General features: G+C 37.4%; 1 protein-coding gene across 13 annotated transcripts in view; it reads right to left on the bottom strand.

The window, feature by feature from the left end:
* The window catches only part of EML1 (EMAP like 1), a 131,842-nt gene that overhangs the window by 31,586 nt on the left and 73,330 nt on the right, over window positions 1–26,926 (bottom strand). For 2 of the 13 annotated variants that reach the window (XM_054826570.1, XM_054826568.1), the window contains exons 2-8: window positions 25,016–25,198; window positions 22,103–22,165; window positions 19,513–19,645; window positions 13,938–13,985; window positions 10,500–10,634; window positions 4,239–4,267; window positions 2,749–2,775 (exon numbers count right to left, since the gene is read on the bottom strand). In XM_054826570.1, coding sequence (XP_054682545.1) covers window positions 2,749–2,775; window positions 4,239–4,267; window positions 10,500–10,634; window positions 13,938–13,985; window positions 19,513–19,645; window positions 22,103–22,165; window positions 25,016–25,198 — 618 coding nt within the window. Of the gene's footprint in view, window positions 1–2,748; window positions 2,776–4,238; window positions 4,268–10,499; window positions 10,635–13,937; window positions 13,986–19,512; window positions 19,646–22,102; window positions 22,166–24,239; window positions 24,448–25,015; window positions 25,199–26,926 lie in introns of those variants that run through there. The other 11 variants (XM_054826575.1, XM_054826572.1, XM_054826573.1 and 8 more) reach the window with 8 other exon arrangements.

The raw sequence follows: 26,926 nt of genomic DNA, 5'->3' as shown, positions 1-26,926 counted from the left end.
CATCAGCATCTAAAGTATTTTCCAACACTCAGTTGCATTCTTTGCATCTCAGTGTAAAGATATGCTTTACACTTGATACAGTGTTAGAGATACATTCGAAATAAGGAACACAAACAATTAGTAAAAGGAATCATGCTGATGTACATGCAGAAAAGATAAGTGCTTTAAGAATTACTAAACATTGAAAAAGGAATGACAACATTGACAGCACATTAAAAGAAAGGAAAATGACATACAGGAGAGAAGCTACAAAAACTGAATTGGCTGACAGAAGTAAACATTTCTAGAAGAAAATACTAAAAGTAATTTGTTGAACTGGTAAGAAGTATTTTTGGGGGAGAGAAGCAGGGATTAATAACAGATCTGGAAGTACTGACTTGGGGACTTCATGGGGCTTATAAAACTAGGAGATCTGGGAAATGCCATGAAGGTCTGACTAGGACTTTTGGGAACTGGCAAGGCCAAAGTGGGTGTCCTGTGAACTTCTGGTGAAGTTTGTCCAGATTCAGAACGTGCTGGCTCTTGCTGCTCCATCGGCAGATCAAGGGGTTCAGCCTTGTTCTCATGCGAATCAAGCAGTTTTGGAGTCAGTGACATCTGTAGAGTTACTAGACAGAATAATCGTGGGCACAGAGGAAATGGAAGGGCAGAAGTAACAAAATCATGTAAATGAAAAAATTATACAATTTAGGACTGTTAAAACTATGCTATGAATTGTTAAGTATTATTACAACTATACCATTTTTTTTTAATTTGAAAACTAAGGCTTTATTTTAATTGGAAATACGCATACGCTACAAATCCTGACTAAATGAATACAAATTATCGGTTGAACAAATAAACATCATAGCTATGCTGTATTACCTAAATATATGTGTATTTTGCCTTTAGACTAATTCATTTGTGAAGATCTACCTGACTGTCACAGTAAAGTTACAGCTAGGGGTCTCTAAAATCCCTTCATTTACATAATTCATACACATAATGAAAACAACAGAAAACAACGCTAAAAAGAAGAAATAATAATCACAAAATAATGGTGACAGATGGTTGGAGCTTAAGATGCCTGTTAAAATACTGGAATTCTTTTTAAAAATCTAATCCAATAGATCTGTATTGGAAAATAAACTATAGGGGGTAGAGCAGTAAATAGCAGAGCATTACAGCACTGTTTGTATGCGCATGCAGCATCTATTTAATGAGCTGGGAACACATGCCAATACTACTGATACTGCTGCACTGGAAGGCAATAGATTTTCAGCAGTGACAACCCCTGACTGAGCTTATCTAAGGCTGGGAATGATGAAAGTTTAATTCATGGAACTGCTTTTCTCACCTGAAACTTATGGGACTCATAAAACTTGCATTTAGTCATCTACAGCGGAAGTATTTGACCTAGTCACTCAAAACTCCTTTTTCAAGTAAATAGGGAGAAATGGGTACTTTTGGACAAATAAATCACATGTTAAGGCAGATGTCCAAAAGCAAGTACAGTAAATTATACCAAGTATATTATACCAAGTATATAAATTATGCCTTCAGAATGGTCCCCTCTCTCTCTCAGCTATAAAGAGGAACTAAGGATGACTAGGTCAGGCACGGAAATTCATACTGTGTATTTATTTCTAACTTTTGGTAATATTAATTCCATCTGTACTGATTTTTGTTAGTAATCCAAACATATTATCTACATAACCAATCCACATCCCTTTCCTTGTATTTTTCATAGCTAAGTTTTTAAGAGAGCAGAGTTCTAAATATGAAGAAATAGATGTAAAGACAGACAATCATCAAACTACAAAGACAGACCCATGGTGAAACTTTTAGACAAATGTATCTTTTACATCTGCAATTTTGTAAATTTGAAATTGTTTTTGAAAATAACTGTAAAAAGTAACAGTTACTGAACTGAAATAAGAAGGCATGTAAATGCCAGTAGGATCTGCAAAGGAGACCACTACTGATTGCAGGCATAAAATTGTACAAAGAATACACAGAGGTAGAGAGTCTCTAAAAGACTTTGCCTTGAGAACAAACATTCTTTGCTTTGTGATCGTTGCAAAGCGGAAAGATGCTGATTAACGGCAAAACTGTTAGGACTGAGCTATCTCTAAAAAGCAAGAGAAATCTGTGATTATATCACAGACATAAACATGCATCAAAAATGTGAATATTCACACTACACTTTAGCTAAAGCTTTAGAAAACAGTATGGTATGTTTACCAAATGTAACTCTGCTTTATGACATTGAGCAAAAAGCAGTGAGAAATTAGTCATAGGCCTAGGTCTGTTTATTCAACATTCAGAAAAATCTAGTCTACTCAGTAACAGAAAGCAAGGGAAAAACCAAGGCTTCTATAATCACGTTAGGCTAACAGCGAAACAGCCAAAGGGGCAAATTCTATATAAATTTCAGCAAAAGTGCAGAACACCATTTCGAACACAGTGAACATCCACGTGTTGCCATATAGCTCTCTCAACATATTTTTTCTAATTCAAATTCTTCTGAAAAATTCCACAGGAATCTAAATTATAACCCGTTATTATTATTAAAGTGCACCTGAGGGTTATAATTCAGGAGACTGTATAATTGATGGTATAATATTTTTGTTTCATTCAAAAGAACTAGGAAAGTTTTAACATTACAAAACATGCACAAGTTAGAAAATAACTGTTTATCCATTGAGCTTTTATCCCACCAGTACCATTTTGCTTCGAGAGCTATGAGGTTTTGGAAGTGAAGCCTACCTTTGCAGTGTGTCACACGGCGCTTCCCTTGTGATTACAGAGACAGAGACAGAAGGGCTAGATAAAGATGTGTTTGAATACATAAACTCACTAAATACCTGCTCTATCTGCTGTCCGGTTGTATTCTGCTGGAGGCTAACCCGGTACCTGAGCCATACTCCATGCCATACATTGGGTAATTACAGTCAAAACCCTTTTCCTCCAGCTAGGGGCTCTGTTTACTTCTTTTATCATTAAAATACTGTTATGCAACTCTATGCTTAAAGTCAGCAAAATACCAAATATAACTTTCTTCGGAAGAAAAAAAAATAAATCATTAATTTCAGTAGGAATTCTGTCCAGGTAAGAAGGGTAAAAGTAGTGTCACATCTGTTTAGTTACTGATCTTTATCTACAAAGAAAGCGTCAAAAGAAAAATTATTCCAAATACCTTTACTTACGTGGTGCAAGGGAAGGAGAAATGTTACATGAGAAAAGTATATTCTGTGCGAATCAGAAGTTTGCTTTTTCTAAACTAAGTTTTCATGAAAGGGACATGAACTGCGATTGTATTGCCACAAAATACTTAAGCGCTTACTTAGTTTTATGTACTATTGAGTTCAAAATCAATTACACTAAACCCCGAAGTATGGCTTAAGAGCTTTGTTGGATGCTGATCAATCAGCTCAGTAAACAAAAGATTTTTCTACTTTTTGAGCTTAATGAATGATTACTGTTACAGAACTATACACAAAAAGAATATGATACATCTGATAAATCGAAAGGTTTTTTCCCTTCCTTATTTTGTTAAAAGAAATCTTTTATTTTAGTTCTCCTTGGTTTTTTAGAACAAAAATAACTGTCATGGATAGTATTCCACTTTGTATTTTTATTGAGATTGTTCAAAAGTTTGTAACCGTCTAATGACAAAGATAAATTCTGCTTTCACTTATACCTACTTTTTCACTTTCAAAATATTTTTACAGGGATAATACACAAGTAGGAAAAAATTACAGTGATTTTCAACTTAAAGATAGCCTTCCAAAACTGTAGTAACAAAACATTTTTTTTATTTGTAATTTGACAAATTTTATCGTGAGGTATTGGGGCAGATGTGACATTGTTTAACAGTAGTTGAGGGCTCCCTTTTATGGCTAACTTAACATGACAGCATCATAGCTGGAACTTGGCATACACTTTAATTAACGAAACCTTAATACTGCTTTGAAAGGGAAGATATATTTGGGGTAAGAAGACATGGCTTTTTTCTTCTTTGTCTTCTTACAAAGAATCCTAACTGTAAAATAAACCTCTTGGGTCAATAAAAACTAGAGCAAACTGATCAACTTTTATTTTTAAAAATATGTCATCAGTAGTCCGTAAGTAGAATGTTTAGATTCCCAATAACCAGTTCCTAGGCATCCACAGAAAAAAAAAAAAAAAAAAAAAGAAAACTGTGATAACATAACAGATTTTTATTTTATCTGCTTAAACATTTTAAAAGTTCCTACCTGCACTGAACATTGGTTCCTTGGGTTTGCTGTGAAAATAATAAAAAAAATTCTATTTTAAAACACACACTCACATACAGTCTGCACATATAAAGGTATCAATATAAAATTATATTATAAAAGACATAAAAATTTTTTGTGTGCATACATATAAAAATACTTTTTCAATTCAATTATTTATAAGGTAAATCCCCAGGCAGACACAATTAACACCAACATACATTGTGGCTCCTTGATGGCAGGTGTTAAAACTTTTGCATTCAATTCTCTTTACATTCTTAAAACTATAGATTTTCCTCTACCAACTACCAGATCCTCTTCCCTTGCAGAGTTAGTCCAGTTACAGGAGGACACAGAAACTGGTCATGAGTAGCTGCATCAGTTTTGGTGAGACTTGTTATTCCAAAGCCGTTTACAACCGTAACAAGAAGCTAGGAATATATCCTCAACTACAAATTCTCCCTGTATATGTGGAGTCGGGGGGGGGACAACTGTATCAGTGCACGTAGGGGTGTTCGCTTACTTCATGGCTTTGTTCTCTCTGGATTTAAGGAGCAAACCAAAGTGTGAATCATGCTTTTCCAAAGAGTTTACATAAAACGTGGAACTGCCCAATTGTTTCCCGGTGAACGACAGTACTTGGTAAAACCCAGAAAGCACATATCCATCGGGATTAAAACGTCTTCTCTTTCTCACTGCACTGCTGCCTGGAAGACAACCTGAAATCGGTTTGTCTTTTTTGTCTTGAGAAAGTATTTGGCAAAACTTGAGGGGAAAATACATGAAGCGTGTGGAGAAGGAAGAGGCAGAAAAGCTGAGGAGCTCTCTGGATAGTACTACTCTGGCCAGAAAGAAGCAATCTTGTTCAAGAAATGCCAGTTAATTGTCTTCTTTGTCCTTTGCCCCTGTATAATTAGGCTTAAGAGTGTTGTTTCTGATGAAGCATAAAAGGGACACAAAGTTATATTATGCAGTTATTTTTCCTTCCAGTTCCATTTTCTTTCTAACCGGTAAAGCCTTTGAAATATCACATTACTCTTGTATGTTTCTTAAGATGATCACAAAAGGATCCTATCATTTTAACGGAGAAATGCTGAAGCATGAAGTATCCCTAGAGCTGTGATGCCCTCTCCACATCCGTTCCTAGACTGCAATGGGCAAATAAAGAGAAACCAATAAAAGAAAGGAAACTGGATTGGATTTTTGCACACAATTTTTTCTAAGCATAAAAGATTCTCTCTTTCTCCAATAGAAGTTGTAGCAAGCAATTTTACAGTATTTTTCCTTTTGCCTTGATTTTACAGTTGTATTAAGAATAATACATTTACTTAATGATAAAACCAAACCAAAATAAAGAATTCTACTGATCCTGCCCACTGATTTAGCAACTCTTATCAGCCTTGGTATTAATCATGCATCAAAATTCATGCTTCGAGCTGGCATACACAGCCAATCTCATCTATATAAATAGCATGATGTGTTGCCATTGTTAAAGCTAAGATCAACAATTTCTTCTATGAACAAAGATATTTTTAGAAAATAAAAACTTGATGGGATGGAGCACTAGTCAGAAATGCTGCCATATTAGAGACAAAAGAGTCCCTAGTTCTGAACAGACCATGCTGACTTATTCAAGCTAATCAAGCTAATGTGAAAGGCTGATTCATGACAGTAATAAAGCAAATCATGTGTACTTTCTAATTATACAAACCCTAACCACACACACAGCTCAGAGCTCTGACTACCCTTTTTCTTTTTTGTGAACTTGAGTCACTTCCTACTTATCTAACCCTTAGGAAGGCTTACCCACCCCCCGCCTCATAGCCACAGGGCGTTGGGACATCACATAGTTGCATGGGAGATTATGGTCATCTCCTTATTCCTTATGCTTAAAGCTTCTTAAAATAGCTTTCTATAGCGCTATTCTTTTGCGCAACACCCTACAACTCTATATACTTCAAGAAACAATAATTTCATGATTGCCTTTTTAGATTCCTGGCATGCATTCTGCTTTAAGTTTCATCTACAGACCAGACATAGAATATCTCAAGTTGGAAGGGACCCAGTAAGGATCAATGAAAGAAATAACAAGGCTGTGAGTAGATGGTTAAGTAACACCCTCTTCCTCACTCTTTCACACATACAGTTAGCTTTAGGAGGATAGCATCAGCCCCCAGCGTACAGAATCATGCTTACAGAATTTGCACAGTGGCCCAGCTTCAACAGGAAGCACGAAGGAAGTCGTTAGCCAGCCTCTTCCACCCACCGGGTAAGGACACTCTTGAAGGAGGCAAGAGCTGTGGTGCTGAACACCCTCAGGCTGCATGTGATGGAAATCAGGGAAAACTCTCTAACTGTACAACGACCGTTCTCATAGTGACACCAAAATCACTAGCTCCAGCTACGGCAATCTAATGCACATTCTTGATTAGTTCCTTGGGATACCTGGCACATTATTTAAGCATTGCATCATCTGTGTGCTGGACCTCCTCTTTGAGTCCCCAGCAAGTGATTTCTGATCAATGCTATTGCTCAACCCTTTGTGGCCTAACAACTGCAGAATGATATAACCACTGGGTTTCTGTTAGAACAGTGTGAAAAAATTAAAAATGCATCTCAAGTACCACGATCAAGTTTAGAGCAGAAACAAAACAATTCTGCAGATAACCATCATGTCATAACGTTTTTCTCACCTATATTAGAATACATTTTTCAAGTGTACAGTACCTCTGTGTAGCTGCTAGAAGTCCTATCTTCCCTCAATTTAAATGAGCAATAACCTAATTAATAATCTCACCTTATTTCTTTAGTAGCTTTAATATAAAACTGATTTCAGAAAATTATCACCTTATGCAGGCAGTAGGAACTCAGGGATATCACAAAAAAACAGATTTTGCAAAGCACTGTACTTAGATTTTGACAGGTTTATCTTCCACTGCACAACACAGGCAGAATTCACCTTTTGGGGACTTGAAATTTTTGTTTAAAAATTGATAAAATACATAGAGAAAGGACACTGCTGGATCATCATATGTTTGTTAAATCTTTTTTTAAAAACTACAGTTAATTGGAAAAGTAATGATATTTCACCACTGGTAGTTGTACTTCCTCCTCACACTCCAGAAAGAAAAGTCTCCCCATCTAATTATAAGAATTTAATTCTTTTAACAAAAAGTTTCCATAAGAAATTTAGTTTGTTTATCTAAGGTGGGGTTTTTTGAATTAACGAGGTCACAACGTAAGGGCTGTTGCTATAATTTGATATGCACCATAGAGTAGGAAGTTATATAAGTACAAAATGAAAAGTAAAAAGTCAGACTTAGAAAAACCTATAAGCTTCAAGAGATCAGTACAGAAAACAGCAGCTCCTTGTTAATGACTTCACTGAGACAATGTAGCTGTATGAAGTTATGCACTGTCGCAACACTTCATAGAACTTCCAGCTTAAATTAAGAGCAAGCTTTTATCTTCTCAGCAGTCCCTTCACTGGTTGTTAATTTTTTTGCTTAGTTTTGTTTTTCAAAACTTTCAGGCTCACTTGTCTGAGAGAGGATTGATATTTGGTTTTCTGCTTCAGTGGTATTCTATGAGATGTGTCAAGGTATACATTCCCTGCGCTTGAAGGGTCTGAGATGTCAGCGGGATCGAGTGCACTCTCAGCAAGTTTGCTGACGACACCAAGCTGTGTGGTGCGATTGACATGCTGGAGGGAAGGGACGCCATCCAGAGGGACCTCAACAGGCTTGAGAGGTGGGCCTGTGCAAACCGCATGAAGCCCAACAAGTTCAACAAGGCCAAGTGCAAGGTCTTACACATGGGTCAGGGCAATCCCCAGTATCAATACAGGTTTGGGGATGAAGGGATTGAGAACAGCCCTGAGGAGAAGAACTTGGCGGTGTTGACGGACAAGAACCTCAACATGAGCCAGCAGCGTGCACTTGCAGCCCAGAAAGGCAACGGTATCCTGGGCTGCATCAAAAGAGGCGTGACCAGCAGGTCGAGGGAGGTGATTCTCCCCTTCTACTCCACTCTCATGAGACCCCACCTGCAGTACTGCATCCAGCTCCGGGGGCCCCAGTACAAGAAAGACATGGACCTGTTGGAACGAGTCCAGGAGGACCACGAAGATGATCAGAGGGCTGGAGCACCTCTCCTATGAGGGCAGGCTGAGAGAGTTGGGATTGTTCAGCCTGGAGAAGAGAAGGCTCCAGGGGAGACCTTATTGCAGCCTTTAGGTACCTAAAGGGGCCTAACAAGAAAGCTGGAGAGGGACTGTTTACAAGGACATGCAGTGATAGGACAAGGGAAATGGGTTTAAGCTGAAGGAGGGGAGATTTAGATTCGATATTGGGAAGAAATTCTTTACTGTGAGGGTGGTGAGGGACTGGAACTGGTTGCCCAGAAAGGCTGTGGATGCCCCATCCCTGGAAGTATTCAAGGCCAGGTTGGATCGGGCTTTGGGCAACATGGTCTGGTGGAGGGTGTCCCTGCCCATGGCAGGGGGGTTGGAACTAGATGGGTTTTAAGGTCCCTTCCAACCCAAACCATTCTATGATTCTATGTTTAGTAACAATTTTGTCCAAGTCTGCACATGCAGAAAGAGACGTGGCTCCTAAGTAATCCAATTGAAGATTGATTTTCCTCTCAAAAATAGTATTTATTTAGGGATTACTTAAAGAGTTAATTGCTATGGTAATTTTTTTCTTTTTGCAATTATATTTCAGTCTTTAAGGAAATTTAAAGTTAAGTACAAAAATCTTGTAAACAAAACCAAAACCACTTCTATTCAGTACCACTGCAGCATTCTCATTTCTTCAAAATGCATTCTCCAAAGGCTACCTGTTTTTTATAATTATTTTACCAAAAAAAAAAAAACACCAAACCCAAAACATATGCTGAGATAACGTCAGATTTCCAGAAGTGCCAGAAGGCCCAGTCTTGCAGAATTCTGTCAGCTTATAAAAACCTCATTCACATGCATAGATGCACATCACCAAGAAGATTTTACACTGGCTAAATTTTTAGTCTGTGTAAATATTTAATTATATCTTCCTTGGTTACAATTTCATAACCCTTTCTCTGATGGTATTCTTAATTTTTTCATTATTCCCATAATTTGCTAAGCATCTCACAAGTTTCATAGACTTTGCACACTTGCTATCTTGCTTCATAGCTGAAAACATAAACCAGGCAACAAACTCCTAATAATTTCATTGCCCATATTTAGGCTGTCCATTAGTACACTATAACCTCAGTCATTCCTTACATCAAGTGAAGATGCTGAAGGGATAAAAAGGAAGGGATGTTTTGTGCCATACCATTCTGTTTCTATGGTCACTTCATCTGAGACAGTGACACAATACCACCAACACCACTTTTTGGTGGCTGGAAACTGGAATAGGACAGGTGAAGTGAAATGGCCAAGACTAAAATCTGTCTAGGAAACATAGGAAAGAACCAGCTGAGCAGTACAGTGACTTTGCCACAAGCATCAATGAATTTGTTCAAGACTATCCTGAGTCTGAAACCCTTGGACAAGACATTCTCTTTTCCTTGTACTCTCAGCAGCACAGAGAAGCATCATCAGAGATATCACAGAGACAGGCATCACTTTATTCCATTTCTTTGGACAGCACCTGCACATAAGCCTCTCCCTCCACTTCTCATTAATCCAACCCTCGGACTGAGGCAGTCATTGCTCAGCAACTAGCTGGGCATCAGTCTAGATGTGGGAGGTGGAAGCGATTGTCTTTCCATCGCTTGCTTTGTTTTTTCTTCCTCCTTCCTTCATTTATTAAACTGCTTTTATCTTGACCTACGAGTTTTCTCACTTTTGCTCTTCCTAGTCTCTTCCCCCGTCCTGCTGGGGGAGAGGGAGTGAGTGGCTGGGTGGTGCTTAGCTGCCAGCTGGGGTCAACGCACCACCACCAGGAACCTGAAGAGGTACATGTCAGGAACTTGAAGACCCAGGGAAACCACTTAGATAATGGAAAAGATATGCTTAATAATTACAAATTTTTCCAGTCAACTCAAGGTTCTCACATTGTTTATGGTTTGGAAATAAGGCAAATAAATTTCATTCAAATTTGAAAACCTGTTTTATTTAAAATGTTTTAAAATATGTTTTTGTCCAACTGTTGGAGCTTTAAAAAAAAAATCCCAATATTTGCTAAATCAGAGACCCTAATTTCAGTAATGAAACTAATTCAATTATTAGGGCAGGTAGGCAGAGAAAGGAGATAGATATTTAGATAACATTACCTTTCACTGTTCTTTTTACCACTAGATGAGCTGCTGGTGGATCCAGTGCGGTTGCGACTCCCTTTGGAATCTCCATAGCTTTCTCTCCGACCGCCTGGGGACACACGCTCAGCTGAACTGGTTCTCTTAACAGTGCTAACAAAAGAAAGGAGCAAGTTGTACAGTGGCACTTGTAAAAACACATAACTCTACGACAAATATTTTTGAGAAACATATCAAGTAGAATGCTAACCCTAAAAACAACTACAACTTTGTTTTTAATCATAAATTAATTTGTTAAAGAGCGTACATAAGAGTTTTGCTGAGTACCTCATGCAACAGAGAGAAACATACTGCTTTTTCCTTAATCATAAAATAGAAGACAGGCTAAACCAATATCACAGAGTAAGTTGCAATATATATTTTCCAGGTCACTTTTCAAATCTCTGACTACCACTCCACACTTCTGGACTTCTGGATTCTGTTAAGAAGTAAAAGATTTAAAGAGAAAGCATATTACCTGACACCTCCAGCCAGAATACAGAAAATGGCAAAAGTAGGTCAAGCTAACTTTGTGTCTTCGTTCAGTATCAATTATTCTGTGGTTCAAAGCTAGTTTTAACATACCCTGAAGTGCAATTAATGGTGAGCTAGCCTGCATTTTTTCGTTAGCTTGTCAAAAACGTATGCTTCCTACTCACATGTATGACTAGATTAGATTCCCCACATCTCCTGACAAGGGGTTTCTCAAAGGCTTAAAGCTTGCCTTAACTCTTGCATTCTTCAACCATCCTTCCTGCCAAGATAGCTATCAGGGAGCTCTTGCATGACTTTATGGCACCCCTCAGGCATCCAGCTCGCTCTGATGGAAAATTGTGAGCCAAAACATAAGCAGTATTGCTCAGTAAGTTAAGAGAAGCCCACTCAGAGCTTACACCTAACAGAAGACAAATTATTGTGGTTATTCGTTAGTCCAAAGCACCTCTCCCTACAGCAGCACTTCCTAGCAGGAGAGGGAGCAGCTAAGGGTAAGGCCCCAGGCTGGGTGATGCTTTTCACTTTGTCGCGCTCCCTGCGTGGCAGAGAGGTGCAGGCAGCGTTACCCGGACCGGGGCAGGAATCACCCCCATGGCGGCGGCTGAATGACAGGACTTGGTACCAGGGTCTCATTTTCCCCCAACCCAATCCTGTGCTATTTTCTCCCCTCTGAAGAGCAGAACAGAAACGTCCCCTTTACCTGTAACATCCCCATAACTAAATGGCCACGTTCAGCAGCTCTCTCATCCCAGAAGCCATGGAAACCATTAATTGCTTTCAAGCTCGCACCCCTCTACCCAAATCCCAACCACAAGCTCCTTCGCTCTTTTAAAACTTCAGTTCTTTCTGTTCTTGCTCTTTCAAGGCCCAATCTCATCCCAGTCACCCCTTTTACCATCCCCAGCCAGCTCCCCCTGGACCTCCATACACCCCCAGTGATGCTCTGCTTACCATAAGGCTCATCTCAAGCATCCTTGAGGACTATTCCAAACCTCCCCATCAGCCCCCAACAACCATCCCTACCCTGTTAACTCAGTCAGCTCCTCACGCTCCGTCCCACTCTGTGTGTGGTGTAACAAAGAGAGGGTTTGGCTCTTCATAACTAAAGGAAATGAGACAGACTTTTCCATCTGGTCAAAAAATATTCAGCTTCTCAACTGTACACCACCACTGATACACTTTTTAAAAAAAAAAAAAAATATATATATTCCTGCTCCCTTATGTCTTTTTACCAGTGAGGAGGGTAATGTTTCAACACCTCAGCTGAGGCTCAGCTACAGAAATGATGGGAACAACTGAAATGGAGTCTTTCTGCAAAGCAACCACTCTTCTGAAAGGAAGGAAGCCCCCATCCAGGGGGAACTCTGCAGAGCAGATGCATGCTAAGATGCATCTCTGGTAGCTTGACAAAAAACTTTCTGGAACATGCGATGGTAGAACAGATGTTCAGTGCTGCATTTTTCTATTAAAAATAAGCACGATTTAAACAATTAAGCTGAAATTAAAAAAACAAACACGTTTCCGTGGAGATAGCCATGTAAGAGAACAAGCAGAATGTAAAGTTACACACAGGCACAGAACAAAATACATTCATAGGAGAAAGGAAAAGGCAGTAGAAAGAATTTAATTCTGTCTTCATTTCAGAAATAAGTGTCTCCTACACTAGCCTAACATTATCCAAGTCATCTCAACATCAAATGCATGAACAAACATCCACTAGTAAATTAAATAATATATTGTTAACATTTAATTGTTCTCCCTGCATCTCATATCATCCAATGTAATACTACTCCAGTTAAAAAATAAAGCCTTGATACTGAATATATTCACTCCACATCAAATATCTTTATTAGCATGCGTCCTTCCACTACTTCATTTACAGTACTTGCAAAAACATCCTCTCTGTGTGATTTTGCAGGATCAAACCTTTATTTTGGCATATTTCCTGGTTAAGGAAAAGAACAGGCAATATCAGCCTACACTGAAATGAAATTAAGAAAAATCACCAAATTATACTAATGTTAGAAAGAACGAAAGTTACAGAAGCAATTTTAAACTTACTTTTATGTTGCTTGGGGTTTTATTTTTATAACTACCAACATTCAAAAGATGAACTGGTGGATAAAAAAATGAATGGGTGGGACTAAAGCTTAAAAGTGTAATGCTAACTTTGTTCTGAATAATGAAGTCTCATATCAGCATAAAAACTACTTTTACCGCAGGAATGAAGTTCTTTTAAACTCTTTTGGCTTATGTCCATTACTGCTTAAGCTAATTAGCAATGCTATCTTCTGACAACTTTTATTTTAAACTTTCAACAACAACAAAAAAAGCCCAGTGAGAAGTATCAGCAGGTGGTTGGAAAAGAGGATTATAACTCCATTATATTAATTCAATTTTGGCATATACACATTTTGGTAGCTATAGTGTTAAACACTAGTGATTATATCCATGGCTATAGCAGATATACTGTCACCTGAGGAGGAATTTAAAATGATAGAAAACATTCATTTAACTTACATGTTTGTAAGAGTATAACTGGATTCAAGAATTTGGCTTCCACATTAGTGATATGAAAGGAGAGCATTTTCAATTATATAACAAGACAACGTTTGGTAACACAATTTTTAACTTAAGACAACAATGCGGTGTAATGAAACACCCCTACAATAAAAATTATGTTAGCATGAGATAATGGAGATAAATAATAACAATTTCAGTTATGGTAAGTTTTGCAATGCATATATCAATGATGAGAAATTTTTAAATGTGTACTTCTGAAATTGTTAAAAATGTGAATAATAATTACAGTTCTACCATGTTAATGCTTGTGCTAAACCAGGCACTTTTTATGTGTTGAACTGAAACAGAAAGGAAAAACAACTGAGCTTCAACACTACAAAGCTATTAAGGATCCCTCACCTTAGAGCAGGCTTTTTCAGTTTGCATGCATTGAGAAGATTCACAGACCTGCTTAATCCAGATTGAGAGGTGCGTAAACAAAGCAGAATAAAAAGTGAATGCAACAATAAAATGTGGAAACAAGACATTTAAAACAAACTTACATTAAAAGACATAATTGCATGCTTTCAAGATATGAAGTCACGTGCAAGAGTAAACAACACAGTGCTTATTGCTTCAGTTAGATGTTTGATCATTTCAAACCATACATTTAACACCACCAATGTATCTTTGAATGACAAAATCTCAGCAATGCTCCAACACACTGACCGTTTCTAAAGCGACTCAAAAAAAAAAAAAAAGAAAATCAAAGAAACTATCTGAAGAAACAATACAGATGATCCAGCTAGAAGACAAAGACTATAAAAAAAGCAACAATAAAGACAAGAAAATAAATCCTCATATACACATACATATACCACTGCATAGCATGAATGTTTCAGATGGTTGCATTACTAAATTGAGGTAAAGAAATCGGTCCAAAATTAAAAAAGATATATATTTAAATATCAAAATTTGGGGGGGGAAATAAAAGATTTTTAATAAAATAAACTAAAAAATAGCTCACAATGCTCTTCGACAGTAACTGACAATATTATTAATATTTTGAAACTTGTCTAGCACTCTTTGTGACCCTCATTTAAATCAATTAGAATAAATTCAAGAATAACATATGACTTTAATTTCATTATGCCTTTGAGCAAAATGCACTAATAACTTTAATTGTTAGAGATATAGTGAAGTGGCATAACAGTTTTGCCACTCGAAGTTCAATGGAGAGGGATTTCTCTTTTAAATTATATTCATTTATTTTAAAACATTTTCTTTGAGAGTCAAGTCAAACAGAAGACTTAATTGAAGGTTCGATACAGGGTTTGTGCGTGTGCCAGTTACAAACCATCGCTGCTCCCAGAACAGAACGCAGAACATTAATTCCAGGCGACTGAACAATTTCCTAGGGGCCATGTGTTTAGAGTTTAGAAGAACAGGAATTTATCATATTAAAGTATTTTATTCTCCCTACAAACAAAGCTCTTTATGTTTTCTTTGTTCCAGCTTCTTCCTTTTGATCTCTATTGTCAGAGTTTTGCACCATTGTAATACTTTACAATCTGCTGGGGGAGAAAGAATGACTGATTGTCTGCTTTTGAAAGGCAAAGTATGTGCTAGCCCACAGCCTGCAGCAGCATCCCTACTGGGAAAGGTACTGTCTGCATTCTCCTCCCTTACTTTTTTTTTTCCCCTCTTTTTCCTCCTCAACTCTTGGAAACAAAGCTATCCTAGATGAGTCACAAACCCCTAGATTTTAATAGGGAACACAAAATATTACTACTGTGCGCTGGCCAAATTCCAAAGACAAATTTAGTGTTAAGTAGGGAACTTCAAGCCACATTACATCTGAAAGGAAGAGTGCAGGGGGAAGGGAAAGTTCTGCTCACGATACGTTAAACTAATCTTATTCTGAATGAACGTTTCAAATAATTACTCTGTGCGGAAAGTTCAGATCAAAAATATGACAGTGTTCAAAAAGCTGGTACTCAAAATACCTTCTACACTTCTACAGCACAAAAGTAGTAAATAAATTAATTTTAAACAAAATCCTCTAAGCAAAGGCTTTTTGTGAAGATGACTTTGAAGCACTTTACAAAGGCAGGCAATTCCTGATTATCTGTGTCAGGTGATTATCGAGCACATCACGAAATCACTTCAGCTCTGCATTAGCTGGCTTGCAGCTGGAAGCCGCCAGCTGTGCTCACATGGCACTCCATCACCTCAGCATGGCAGCGTCTCTCAGTGTGGGACTAGAATTTTTGGTCCCAGTACCACCAGGCTTTCTATCTTGCACTGTGTTATTACCATATATTTTATGATCTGATTGACCTGTGTTTTATTTTTGTGCTTTTGCTCTATTCAGGTTATTTCATTCCTTCCTTAACTTGGATAATTGGGTGTTGACCGTATGAGATCTGAATGCTGAAGGGGGGTTTGGTGCCCTCAATTCTAATTGAAGTCAGAGTCATTTGAGGTTACTCAACACTTTGCAAGATCTGGATCTAATTATCACATTAGGCCCTATAACAACCTACTGATATCCAGAGATACACGTTTTACATATGGAAAACCAATATGCATAGAGGTTAAATGATTTGCATAAGGTCATTGAGAGAATATGTGGCAGAACTGAAATAAAAGCCTGATAGTTCCACCCTTTCAGCCTCGAGCCTTTTTTATTACCTCCAGTTTTATATTTCTGCCAGAAGAAGTAATTTCCATTTCAAATATTAAATGAGAAATCAGAAAATGTAGTGAACTCTGAACCGCATCTCCTTGGTAATCCAGCAAGGCAGATAAGCAGTATACTAACCCGTGGGTTCAAATGAGTTAACCAACACATTTAAATACAGCTATTGTATGAAATGAGATTGTGTGTGCAGACATGTCAGTAAGTACATCTATTTCTAAGCAGTGGAACGTATGGGATGCACACTTGGTCCCCAGGGAGATTATTTGCATGTACTTATATAAATATGCACGACGTACTGTTTCAAGGGACAGACTGATGTCATCTCAATTGGGTATCACACACTTCCTAACCTCAATGGTTAAAGTATCAGAGAATGGAGGAATCAGAAGTTACTCATTTGTAATCCCCTTTTTCATAAGGCTGTTCAGTAAAACATCTGGGAAGGACTCCATTCACTTGGATATTTGCCTCTCTTGAAAATATGGTCACAGGTAAGAAAAAAATTGAAGATAATTTTTCTACTGTAGTAATCCTAGCAGATATTTGTAATTCTCAACAGCAGACCAAAGGTTTAGGAGATTTTTTTTTTAAACTTTTTTTCACTTTTCAAATTTCATCTTTTTGATATTTTGAAAAATTTCATTTTTTTCAATTGCGTACCTATGTTGTATAGGAAAACTATTAAAAATATCCAAGTAGAAATTCAGTTTTAAAACATCTATAAACACTTAATACTATTTAGAGCTGCTATGCCACATTACCATATTTTGGACTAAAGAATACCTACACTACAAAGTAACAGTAGTTTTGGAATCAGTTTATATGAAAAGACCACTATAAAAACATGACTGCTTAGCAGAAATCAGAACTAAAAAAATTACTTAAAGTTACACACCATCTATAAAGTGTTCAACACTGAGTAAAGCTTCTAACAGAAACAAGTCCTACCCCTTAAAAAAAAGGGAAGCTATTTGATCTTGCTGAAATATTTCCATTACTGTTTTATGCATACACACATACATTTCCTGAAGGTAAAAGGATCCAGTATAAATACAAAGCATGAATGAATTCATCTTAATGAATGCATAATGAATTCATCTGCTTGACTATTTGCAAGCAAGCTATTTGGAACACTTAATACATCATCTTTGATTACTGAATAGTTGGAGCATGATTTACCACAAAAACATGAAATCCCACCAGTTATTTTAAGGTTCATTATCAAATTATAAGAGCAGAGAATAAATTACCAAAAAAAAATTTTGTACAGTAATTCATTGGTGAGGTCCTTACCATTCCACTCTCTTCCTCTTGAAGTATATTTATAGGCAAGGCACAGAAATATACTTTAATATAATTTAATAAAAAATGGAATTAAAGAACAAAATTTGCATATTAAAGACAATCAATACAGAATTTTAGAGGGAGAAGGGAATAGGAATTCCACAGCACCTGGATTTATAACTGCTTTTTTCAGGACATGGAATAACTCTATTCTCCTATGTGTTCTTAGTAAGTGTCCATCTATAACAGTAGAACTCCCCATGTGTATTTTTCCTTTTCCACAACTGAATACACACTTTCACACTGCATGTTCGAAGCACCTCCAGTCTAGCACCTTCAGCCAGGAGAAGGGATAAAGCATAATAAAAGGACATTAAAATACTCATCCTGTGGAAGACTCTCATATAAGAACCAAGACAGTCATAAAATGCTCCCTAAGGACCCTCTCACTGGCACTGAGGGTATCCTGACGGCAGACAGCTCAGATGGAAGGGCTGTAGGGTGTCACTTATCTACAGGGATCCTCAGCTAGGATAATTTCCACAGGCTGCAGGCAATACCTGATGGACCACCTGAATTACGCAAAAGACTCTCCGAATAGAGAAAGCACAAGTATGATCTTGACCTGCACTTGTGCTCTCTCATGTGTTTCATCATTACCACTTGAAACTTTATTAGTGAGAATGAAATTAAGAGAATTATTCAGAAAAAATAATTTGTAAAGAACAAATTTCTTTAAAAATTCAGCATATACAAAATAGCACTCCTTTTTAAACGCTAATAAATTTTCTTAAAAAGGCAGGTTCTTTCACCCATTTTCAAAATTCTGATAACATAATTCCAATAATGGAACAGTTTATACAGTCTTTGCCTTCCTCCTCTTCAGGGCTGATTCAGGCAAACCTGCCAAAACCTGCATCTGCAGTGAGCCCCAGTTCACAAGAGCTCACAGGAGTTCATTTGTGCAACACCGAAACAGGTTACTGTGTTTTCCAATTTTAACTGTGCACGGCATAGCTCCTCTACAATAACAAAACCTGGAGTTTCCTGGAAAATCAGTCGCCTTCAACACAGTAACAGAGGCATTCCTTAGTCACTATCTCCCCTTTAAGGAAAAAAAAAAAAATCTCTTTATGAAAGAGGCCTCAAATCTTAGCAGGTTAATGCTCTCATCTCCCCAACTTGCCATCCTCAGAGTTGACAGCATTATCATTACAAAAAACTGAAGATGACACACAACAAAAGAAATGTAAAAAACCCCTCACACAATATAATCTTTTACAGGCAAACCTTACAGCAGATTGGCACCACAATAACTGCCACACGTAACTTGAACTTGTGGCACCGGATCCATTGCGCTCCTTATAACCTAGATGTCTAAAACATGGAGCACACTTAAAGATAACCACACACACAGACAGCAAATTGAGAGAGAGCAGTAATTTTTAAAAGGACTTAAATACATGCTAGTGGTAAGGTATCTAAAGATGGATGTTTTAATTTGCATAAATACGTGCTAGGCATAGGATTTTCCTCCTCCTTGAGATGCTTCTGACATTGCACATGCAGTTTCCATGATAATTTTTACTGAGAGAAAACCACCAAAGGTTACATACTGGTTGGTAATGTTAGCACAGTTTCTCTACAGACTATATATTTTCTACCAGCTACTAAAAGAATCCTTACACTACTTCTCATGTCATGTTGTGCAACAGCACAGTGGAACTGCTTTATTCTCTATGTGCTAGATGGTAGTAGCAAGAAAATAACACAAACCAGTAGACCAAGCGTTGCACATTCTTTGAGTATTCACGGAAATAACCCTAGCTCTAATTAGGCCAAATAAGTTTAAAGCTTCTTAGAATGAAATCCATCTCTCCTTTTCTTTCTGAACTAAATTATTTAGACTATTGCTTTGCCAGTAAGAAAAACTAAGTATCTAGAAGCTTAAAAGAGGAGATACACTATTTTCTCAATTCAACAATTATGTTTCTGACAGATGCGTACCTTTTTGCTGCTGGTGATACAGTCTCCTTTCTGGTTCCTGATGGGGAAGGTAAAGAGCCACTTGGTTTCTTTGGTAACACAGTTCCATTATTAACAGTAGTCCTTAAAGGCAGGGTTTGTACCAGCGGTCTTGCTGTAAAACAGGCAGAAGATTAAATCATTGTTTTCATTTTTATTTTTTTTCCCCAGTAAACAATATTAGAATATTTAGAAATGTCTGTGTAGTATGCCATTTTTATTTCACTATTGCCAAATTCACCATAAATGAAGGATTTAACAAGGAGTCTTTTTTTTTTTTTCTCCATTTATAATCATATCAAGCAAGTCATCTGCATATGGCTTAAGCACACAATTCTATAACCTGCCTCACCTGTAAAATTCTGTCCTAGTTCAATGAGGTTACTGGTAAGCGCAAAGGTAGTCGTTGCCACCCAAACCAATCCCGTTCTTTTAAAAGAGCATCTGTCTCTCGCCCACCTGGATATGAAGACAGGTTGCCATCCTAGAAACTCCTGCTCTTTGCCCCTCAATGTTCTTGCAGGTTTTCCACAAGCAAAAGATCTATTAAGAAATCATTATTCCTCAAAAATATCTCTTCTTTTAAAGAATATGGGCTTATGTTTGACAAAAACGAATTTTACCCTTTAGTTGGAAAAAGCGATTGAAATCAGCAAAACAGTGGACTTCATGAGCTGACATCTACCTATGTTCTTCTGATCAAACGCTGGCTCAAAAAGTGATATATATGTCATATCTGTAATTAATATTAGAATAATGGAAAAGTTCCATTCAACTACATTAGAAATTAGTTACAAAAACAAACAGTGGTTAAAGCTGCAAGCCATGAGTACAAACATGAAAACTACAGTGGACCATGCCCTGAAACACAGACACAAACACGACTAGTGCTCTCTCTGCAGCAGGGAAGAAAGCTGTGTACATCACTTGAAATTTGACAGAACTTTGTATCACCAGCTGGCTTTGTAAAGATGCCAAAAGTTCTTGGGTTCAGAGAAAGAACACCCAGGAGAAGGCAGCAGTTCCAAGTCACTTATGGAACACAAGATAAAATTTCACTAAACTTGGAGACCATAGCAGAGAGAATACCTATGAAATGTTCTTCAAAAAAAGACTGCTGAGGATAAATAATCTAAAAAGCAATAATTAAAGAAATCCATAAAAATTAGCAATTGTATATAGTCCTAACTTATACTATGGTAACATCTTATTGTAGCACTGATGGCAAGCATTTACTGACTTGTTCACCTTAAGTTTTCATATATTGAACAACAGAAGGCAAACGTGACAGCCTGAGCCTTGCCAAGATTAGATCAGTAAATATGGTCTACTCAGGAATGCGAGTTTCAGGAGAAACTGTGTCTTGAAACTTTGTTAAAAATATATACTGCCTTGTCATGTATTCATCATATATCTGTTCAGAGGGGAGAAATTTAGAAAACAACTCATAAGGAAATATTGAAGGAATAAAGCTTATTGGATATGAAAAGAAGTCAAGGGGAAAAAAAAAAAAAAAAAGAGAACATCATCTCCATGCTCACTGAGGATCCCAGAGCCTGTAACTGCAGAAGACAGATGGGGTGAGACACTATCGTTTTCACTGAGGATAGGAAGAGAACAAGGGCTCTCTGATTTTTACAGGAAGCTTTAAGGAAAGGCTAAACTAGACTTAAATGAACTCATGGTGCCTTCCAGCCCTTGCTTCCATGATCTATTTTAACAGACTAATGCTGTCTTTACACAGCTTATGCAAAACACCCAAAACTTACTGTATTATTCGCATGCTTCTATTTATGTTTTTTTATTAATGTATTCAGATACCGTGATCCTATTTACTTCTACAGTATTCGTTCTTCCAAATTAAATTCCTTCTACAGGTTCATGCTGGATGCTCTACTGCTTGTTTCCTGACTAATTGCTGCAATCTCATAATTAATCTGTGTGTATAAAACTGATTCTGTTGCATATTACAAAATCTCAGATTGCTGTTGAGCAGTTATAGACTTGTTTCCTGACATGTGTAGCTCACAAAACTTCAATGAGGTTTTGAGATAATGAATTAGAACAATAATTTAAGTTAAATAAACAAATGATTCAAATATTTTCCTTCTTTATAGCTATATAAAAAAATGCCTATTAAAATGTATCTGGAGTCAACTAGCTGGAGTCTGTTTACTCTCCTGATCTTACGAAATCCTAACTAGCAGCAGCCAGGCATAAACCCCGCAACCTTTAACAGAGGTTTTGTTTCAAATCCAGCACCAACCCAGAACCCATGCTTCTGCAGCTGGCGATTTAAAGGTCTAGCCCCATAGTCAGCTAGTGTAGAAAGCAACACCACAAAACTCATACACAGCACACAGAAAAATGGTAATGTTATTCAATTAATCCACTGTTTACTCTGGAGCTACTTAGTTTTATTTACAGCAGCTAGTTCACACCAGTGGTAACTGAAACAGTCAAACAACCCCAAACATGTCATGGCTGTTAGAAGTCAGTAACTCAAACACATCAGTATTATTGATTTGTCAGTAACGTTTATTTTGGAAGTTCTGTTGTTTCAAGGTCTTACCTGTGGTAGCAGGACTGACATGTTTATCAGCCTCAGCAGCAGCTTTTTTAATCATACTCTGATCTATGGATTAATAGGGCTGTTAAGTTTACAAACAAACCAATAATTGCAAAAGGAAACAACAACAAACAAGTAAAACAAAGGCAGGAAGCCATACTGAACTCCACCATGTAGTTGAATTAAATAAGGAAGGGGGGGGAAAAAAACCCAAAACCCCAAACAAAAACCCAAAACACCATTAGTGAAGGAGCTCCACAAATGGACAAGATAAGCAGCTCACTTTCCGTGATGTACGCTGCTTTTAAGCTGCCTAGCTCCAGTCTAGAACAAGAACACACACAAAGACTGAAAACAAGCTCAAGCTTTTTTCCACTATAGGTTTGAAAGTCTGAAACTTGAAATCTTTAAACCAATTTTAAATCTGAAGTATACTGAAAATGTAGTCTTCTATCCCATGAAGCTTCTTGTTCCAGACTTTAAGCTGTACACTGGGGATCCTGTTTTCTAAAGGCACAAACCTCTCCCTGACACACACGTGCTTTTAATTCTGATCTACTTCATCTATAGATCAAATGAAAGAAGCAGCATACAATATGCTTCAAACCCCAGTTTGCATAGACGAGATTTTTGTGACACTTTATGAGCTCAAATGCCACTTTTTACAATTCTGAATGTGGAATTAGTCATTAAACGATCAATGTAAAGAAAAGAGATTGAGTCCCACGCAGCCCAAGTGGCAAAACGCGAGAAGCCACCACTCCAGTTCCGCCCATGTCCAAGCAAACCCCTCTCCTAACAGTCTCCATCACGAATCTCCGCAACGCTATTCCAATACTGAAATTCAAGTTAGTCTTATGCTAAGTAACTGCATGCAAGCCGTTATAAAGTAGTTGTGCCTGCTACAGGAAAAACAGGCCATGGTGTGAAATATATCATATTTGACAAAACAGCTGGAAGAAACAAACAATCAGGATACTTCAGATTCTGTTTTATGTTACAGAGTATGTTTAATAAGGCTGACCATACACTAATGATACAACTGACATATAGTAACAGTAAAAGTTCTTTATGGAAATTGTTACAGTAGCAATTATTTCCAGAAATTAGTTGGATTTAGTTGACAATTATCAGGACTCATTTCAGTAATTTGTAATGGATGAGCAATAGGCTTTGTAGTCCTCCATTTGCATTATCACAGTAAAACTTACACTGTCACACATTCAGAGGTATCTATGCCACGTACACATTTAAAACAAAACCAAAACACAGCCATAGAAGGCAGAGGGATTGGCTTACAGCAGCTTTTCTTCAATGTACATTGAACTATGACTTTAACGATCTGCCATGACCAAGAAAGCACCTCCTGACTTAGAGCTGAACTCTGCTCACAAAATCCATGAAAAACTGGTCTGTGTTTTGCTGAGTAAAGCGAGCAGGCAAGAACAACTGATTTGGTTACAACTCAGTAATAATTACTAGACTTTATTTCCTCCACACATCAGATAATATCTATTTTACGGGCAACATAAAGCCTTTTAATCCCTTGTACAATCAGATTTGGTAGAATATTTTATCCCAGTGGAGGCTATCTTTAGTAACATTTAACTTATCTGGTATTTTTTTTTCTTCAATCAGACAAAGACAAAATGAGGAGAATACAACGGAAAGGAAACAGAACAGGAAAACAAGATCACAGACATTTACTGCACATTCTGTCCAACAACTAGCATGGTATACAATCAACTAACCTGGCTCTCTAATTCCATCCCTTTCATTTTCGTCGTCTCCCAACACAAAACATTATAATAAGCATGATGTCTCAGTTCAGCAAATTATTTAAGTAGTTCCTTACCTATTCTGTTAAATCAATGCCTAAAATTAAATATCTGTCGTGAAGTCACAAATATATAACTAAGATGAAAGGAAGTCCTAATTTCCAGCTGAGAAAATTATGAATCCATAATTACATATCATACTTCTGATGTGAATTAAGTTTTTAATTTTATATTAATACACATCAGGACCCCAAAAGAAACTATTTCTTAATTTAGACAACAGAGAGCCTGTGAAGTCAGCCATACTTTCTTCCCACATCTAGGTTGCCACCACTCTTACTCCTAAGACTACTCAAAAATACCTCGTGCATTTCTGCTAAGCTGCAGATAGGCATCTCCCAAGCATACCGCAAAGTGCTGGATGTTCAACTCCAGCTTTTCCGATGTGAGTACTGACAAACCCATTCTCTTGCGGAGCAGGAGCCACGAGAGAGCAGGCTGCAGCAGGCGGGCGCAGCAGAGCAGACTGCCGAGTGGCAGCGCCTGTCACACCTGCCCCCTCGCTGCCTCTGGATCCGCTGCGCTGGAACGGGGTCGGGCACCAACTGCAGCTCTGCCTTTCCTTCGCGGCTGAGCAGCTGGTGTTGCACCATCTCCTCAGTCATGTCACCTCTGCGCTAGCTAGCTCAGAGCTCTGTCTTTTGCTATGCCTGCACCATCCGAAGACACTTAAGACATTTTTTTAATTAAATTAAAATTATGTTTTACTGAAATTTAATTCATGTTTTCAATCAAAAAAAACTCTTAGGAGTTTCACCGACAGAAGTTGATACGTACCCTGAAGAGTTTATAAACTGATCTTGATCAAAAGTCAGGAAGTGGTAGCCATGGGAGTGGGTTACGCAGTAAGAACATTGAAATGCTTCGCTGGTTCATGGGAACTTTAGAAAGCTCACAGATTTAACCACCTGGAATGCTATGTGTTCTCTTTAACAGGTTAAATTTCAAATATTTATTTGTTTTAAGTTTGATTTGTTGATATTGAGCATTTCAAAGATCTAAAGAATAACCTACTTTAATACATGTAAAACACTCACTGAATCACACTACCTATTTTACATAGATGTGAAATGCAAACCTTTGGTAGGTCCTTTCTTGTTCTGCATGGCCTGCTGTTCCTCTGTAATATTCAAGCGTCGAACTACATCAGCAAGGGCAGACTTAAGCAGCTGGATGTCATCTTCCTGCATCTGGACACGTTGCTCCAGAGAGGCAATGCGATCCGTTACCTCCATGCTGCTTGCAGCAGAGGCACTGTCATCTAAGTAAAAGAGGAGAAATAGATGCATTATCAACAATGTATATTCATCAAGGAATATCTTATATAACTGGCTGCAGGTAAAAACAAGGTTTTATCAGACCTGATGACCTCCTGAGGAAGAAAGTTTTTAAGTGACCAAAAGGAAGAAATGGAAATTAAAATAAAATAAAAAAGACAAATACTTAAGCAAGATGTGATATTGAGGTTGGCTTCAGGGCTACTTACTGCTAATCGGGCCCCACTATCAATTACCTACATGTCTGAGCCACAGCGATCAGCATCGCCCTTCACTGTGCTGCTCAACACAACGTCCTGGCACTGGCAGGCGTTCAGGTACAGAGCTAGAGCTTCCAATATGCTACACACCCTTCCAGATATTTTCTCTCTCACATGTGTGATAGAATATATACATTAGACATACACAAGCAATAGATAGGCTTATGCTTTTTCAAGTTATCATCCACAGCCTGTAGAACAGCTATTAACTCCATCTGCTAACTGCTAATTTATACCAGCAGCTTTATGAGAACATTCCCTCTGACTGAAATAGAAACATTAACTACATTCAGAATTACTCAGTAATTGTACTCTTGGCCTGCAAATTCTTAAGAGGGTCATTACTTTGCATACAATTCACCCATTATTTGGAAATAACCCACAGAAGCTTAAAGCCTGCAACTCCCTGATGAGGACTACACATTCTTTCCACCCAAAACTAGTAATAAGAATATTTTTTCCTAAATGAGTACTTTCGTTCCACTCCAGTTCCTATCACATAGAAACATTGTAATTTCCTACAATATTACCTTAGGCAGAAGAAGAAGAAAGCAAGACAAAAGCAATGTCAAAAGATGTCAAAGTTCATATCTACTACAGGAAAAAAATTTGTGTGGTTTTTAAAGAGAATTGCAAGGTTTTATTTAACTAGGTGGATTTGAAACCTAAAAAAAGTTACTAACTTACTGGATCATTTTAACTAGTGATAGTCAAGTGATGATTTCATTTGAACTTAAGAAGTTGTACTTTAGCAAAAATGGTTATTTATGCTACTGTCTACAATCATAATTGACTTCTCCCTCATTCCTAATGTGAGTCCACAGCACATATTTCTTGCTGATCTCTCTTTGTGAAGAAGCTGATATTTGTTTTCATTCCTTGTGTACTTAATTCTCCTCCATTCCAAACTGGAGTTTTCCACTTCTTTTGTACAAGGGCATAAAATGAAAGTTAAATGGCTTGTGCATAATAACAACGAGTGTTGAATTTTAAAATAAAGTGTTTCAAACAGAAACAATAGCTTCTGAATGCATTTAAAAGCATGTCCAAAAATGTTAATACATACAAACTTTTAATCAGAAGGGTCTGGCGAAAAATTGCATTTAAAGTTAAATTAAGAAATCTATTCATCTCCAAACCACCCCAATACAAATTGTTTTCAAAATCTGTTCATAAACTGTGTTTTTGGCTTTCTTACCCCTCCCACCCCCAACAGCTATCTGCAGTTACCAAAAGCTGCATTAGAAACAACTCAGAAACAAAGACTATAACAATACTGACAGCCTATAAAGAGCTACAGCCTAATGTAGTTTAAATTGCTTGTTAATTTTGTTATCAGATTGTCAGAGCATATTTAAAATATCAGCATTAGGATATTATTATGCTGAACACAGTGGTAATGTAAATATCCAGTTCTGACAAACTAAACCAGAACTCAAGTTTCTGAAAAAT

This window comes from Grus americana, chromosome 5 (assembly GCF_028858705.1).
Source record: "Grus americana isolate bGruAme1 chromosome 5, bGruAme1.mat, whole genome shotgun sequence".
Classification (NCBI taxonomy): Eukaryota; Metazoa; Chordata; class Aves; order Gruiformes; family Gruidae; genus Grus; species Grus americana.
Note: the sequence above shows the minus strand (reverse complement) of the source record. Positions and strands in the feature narration are given on the sequence as shown.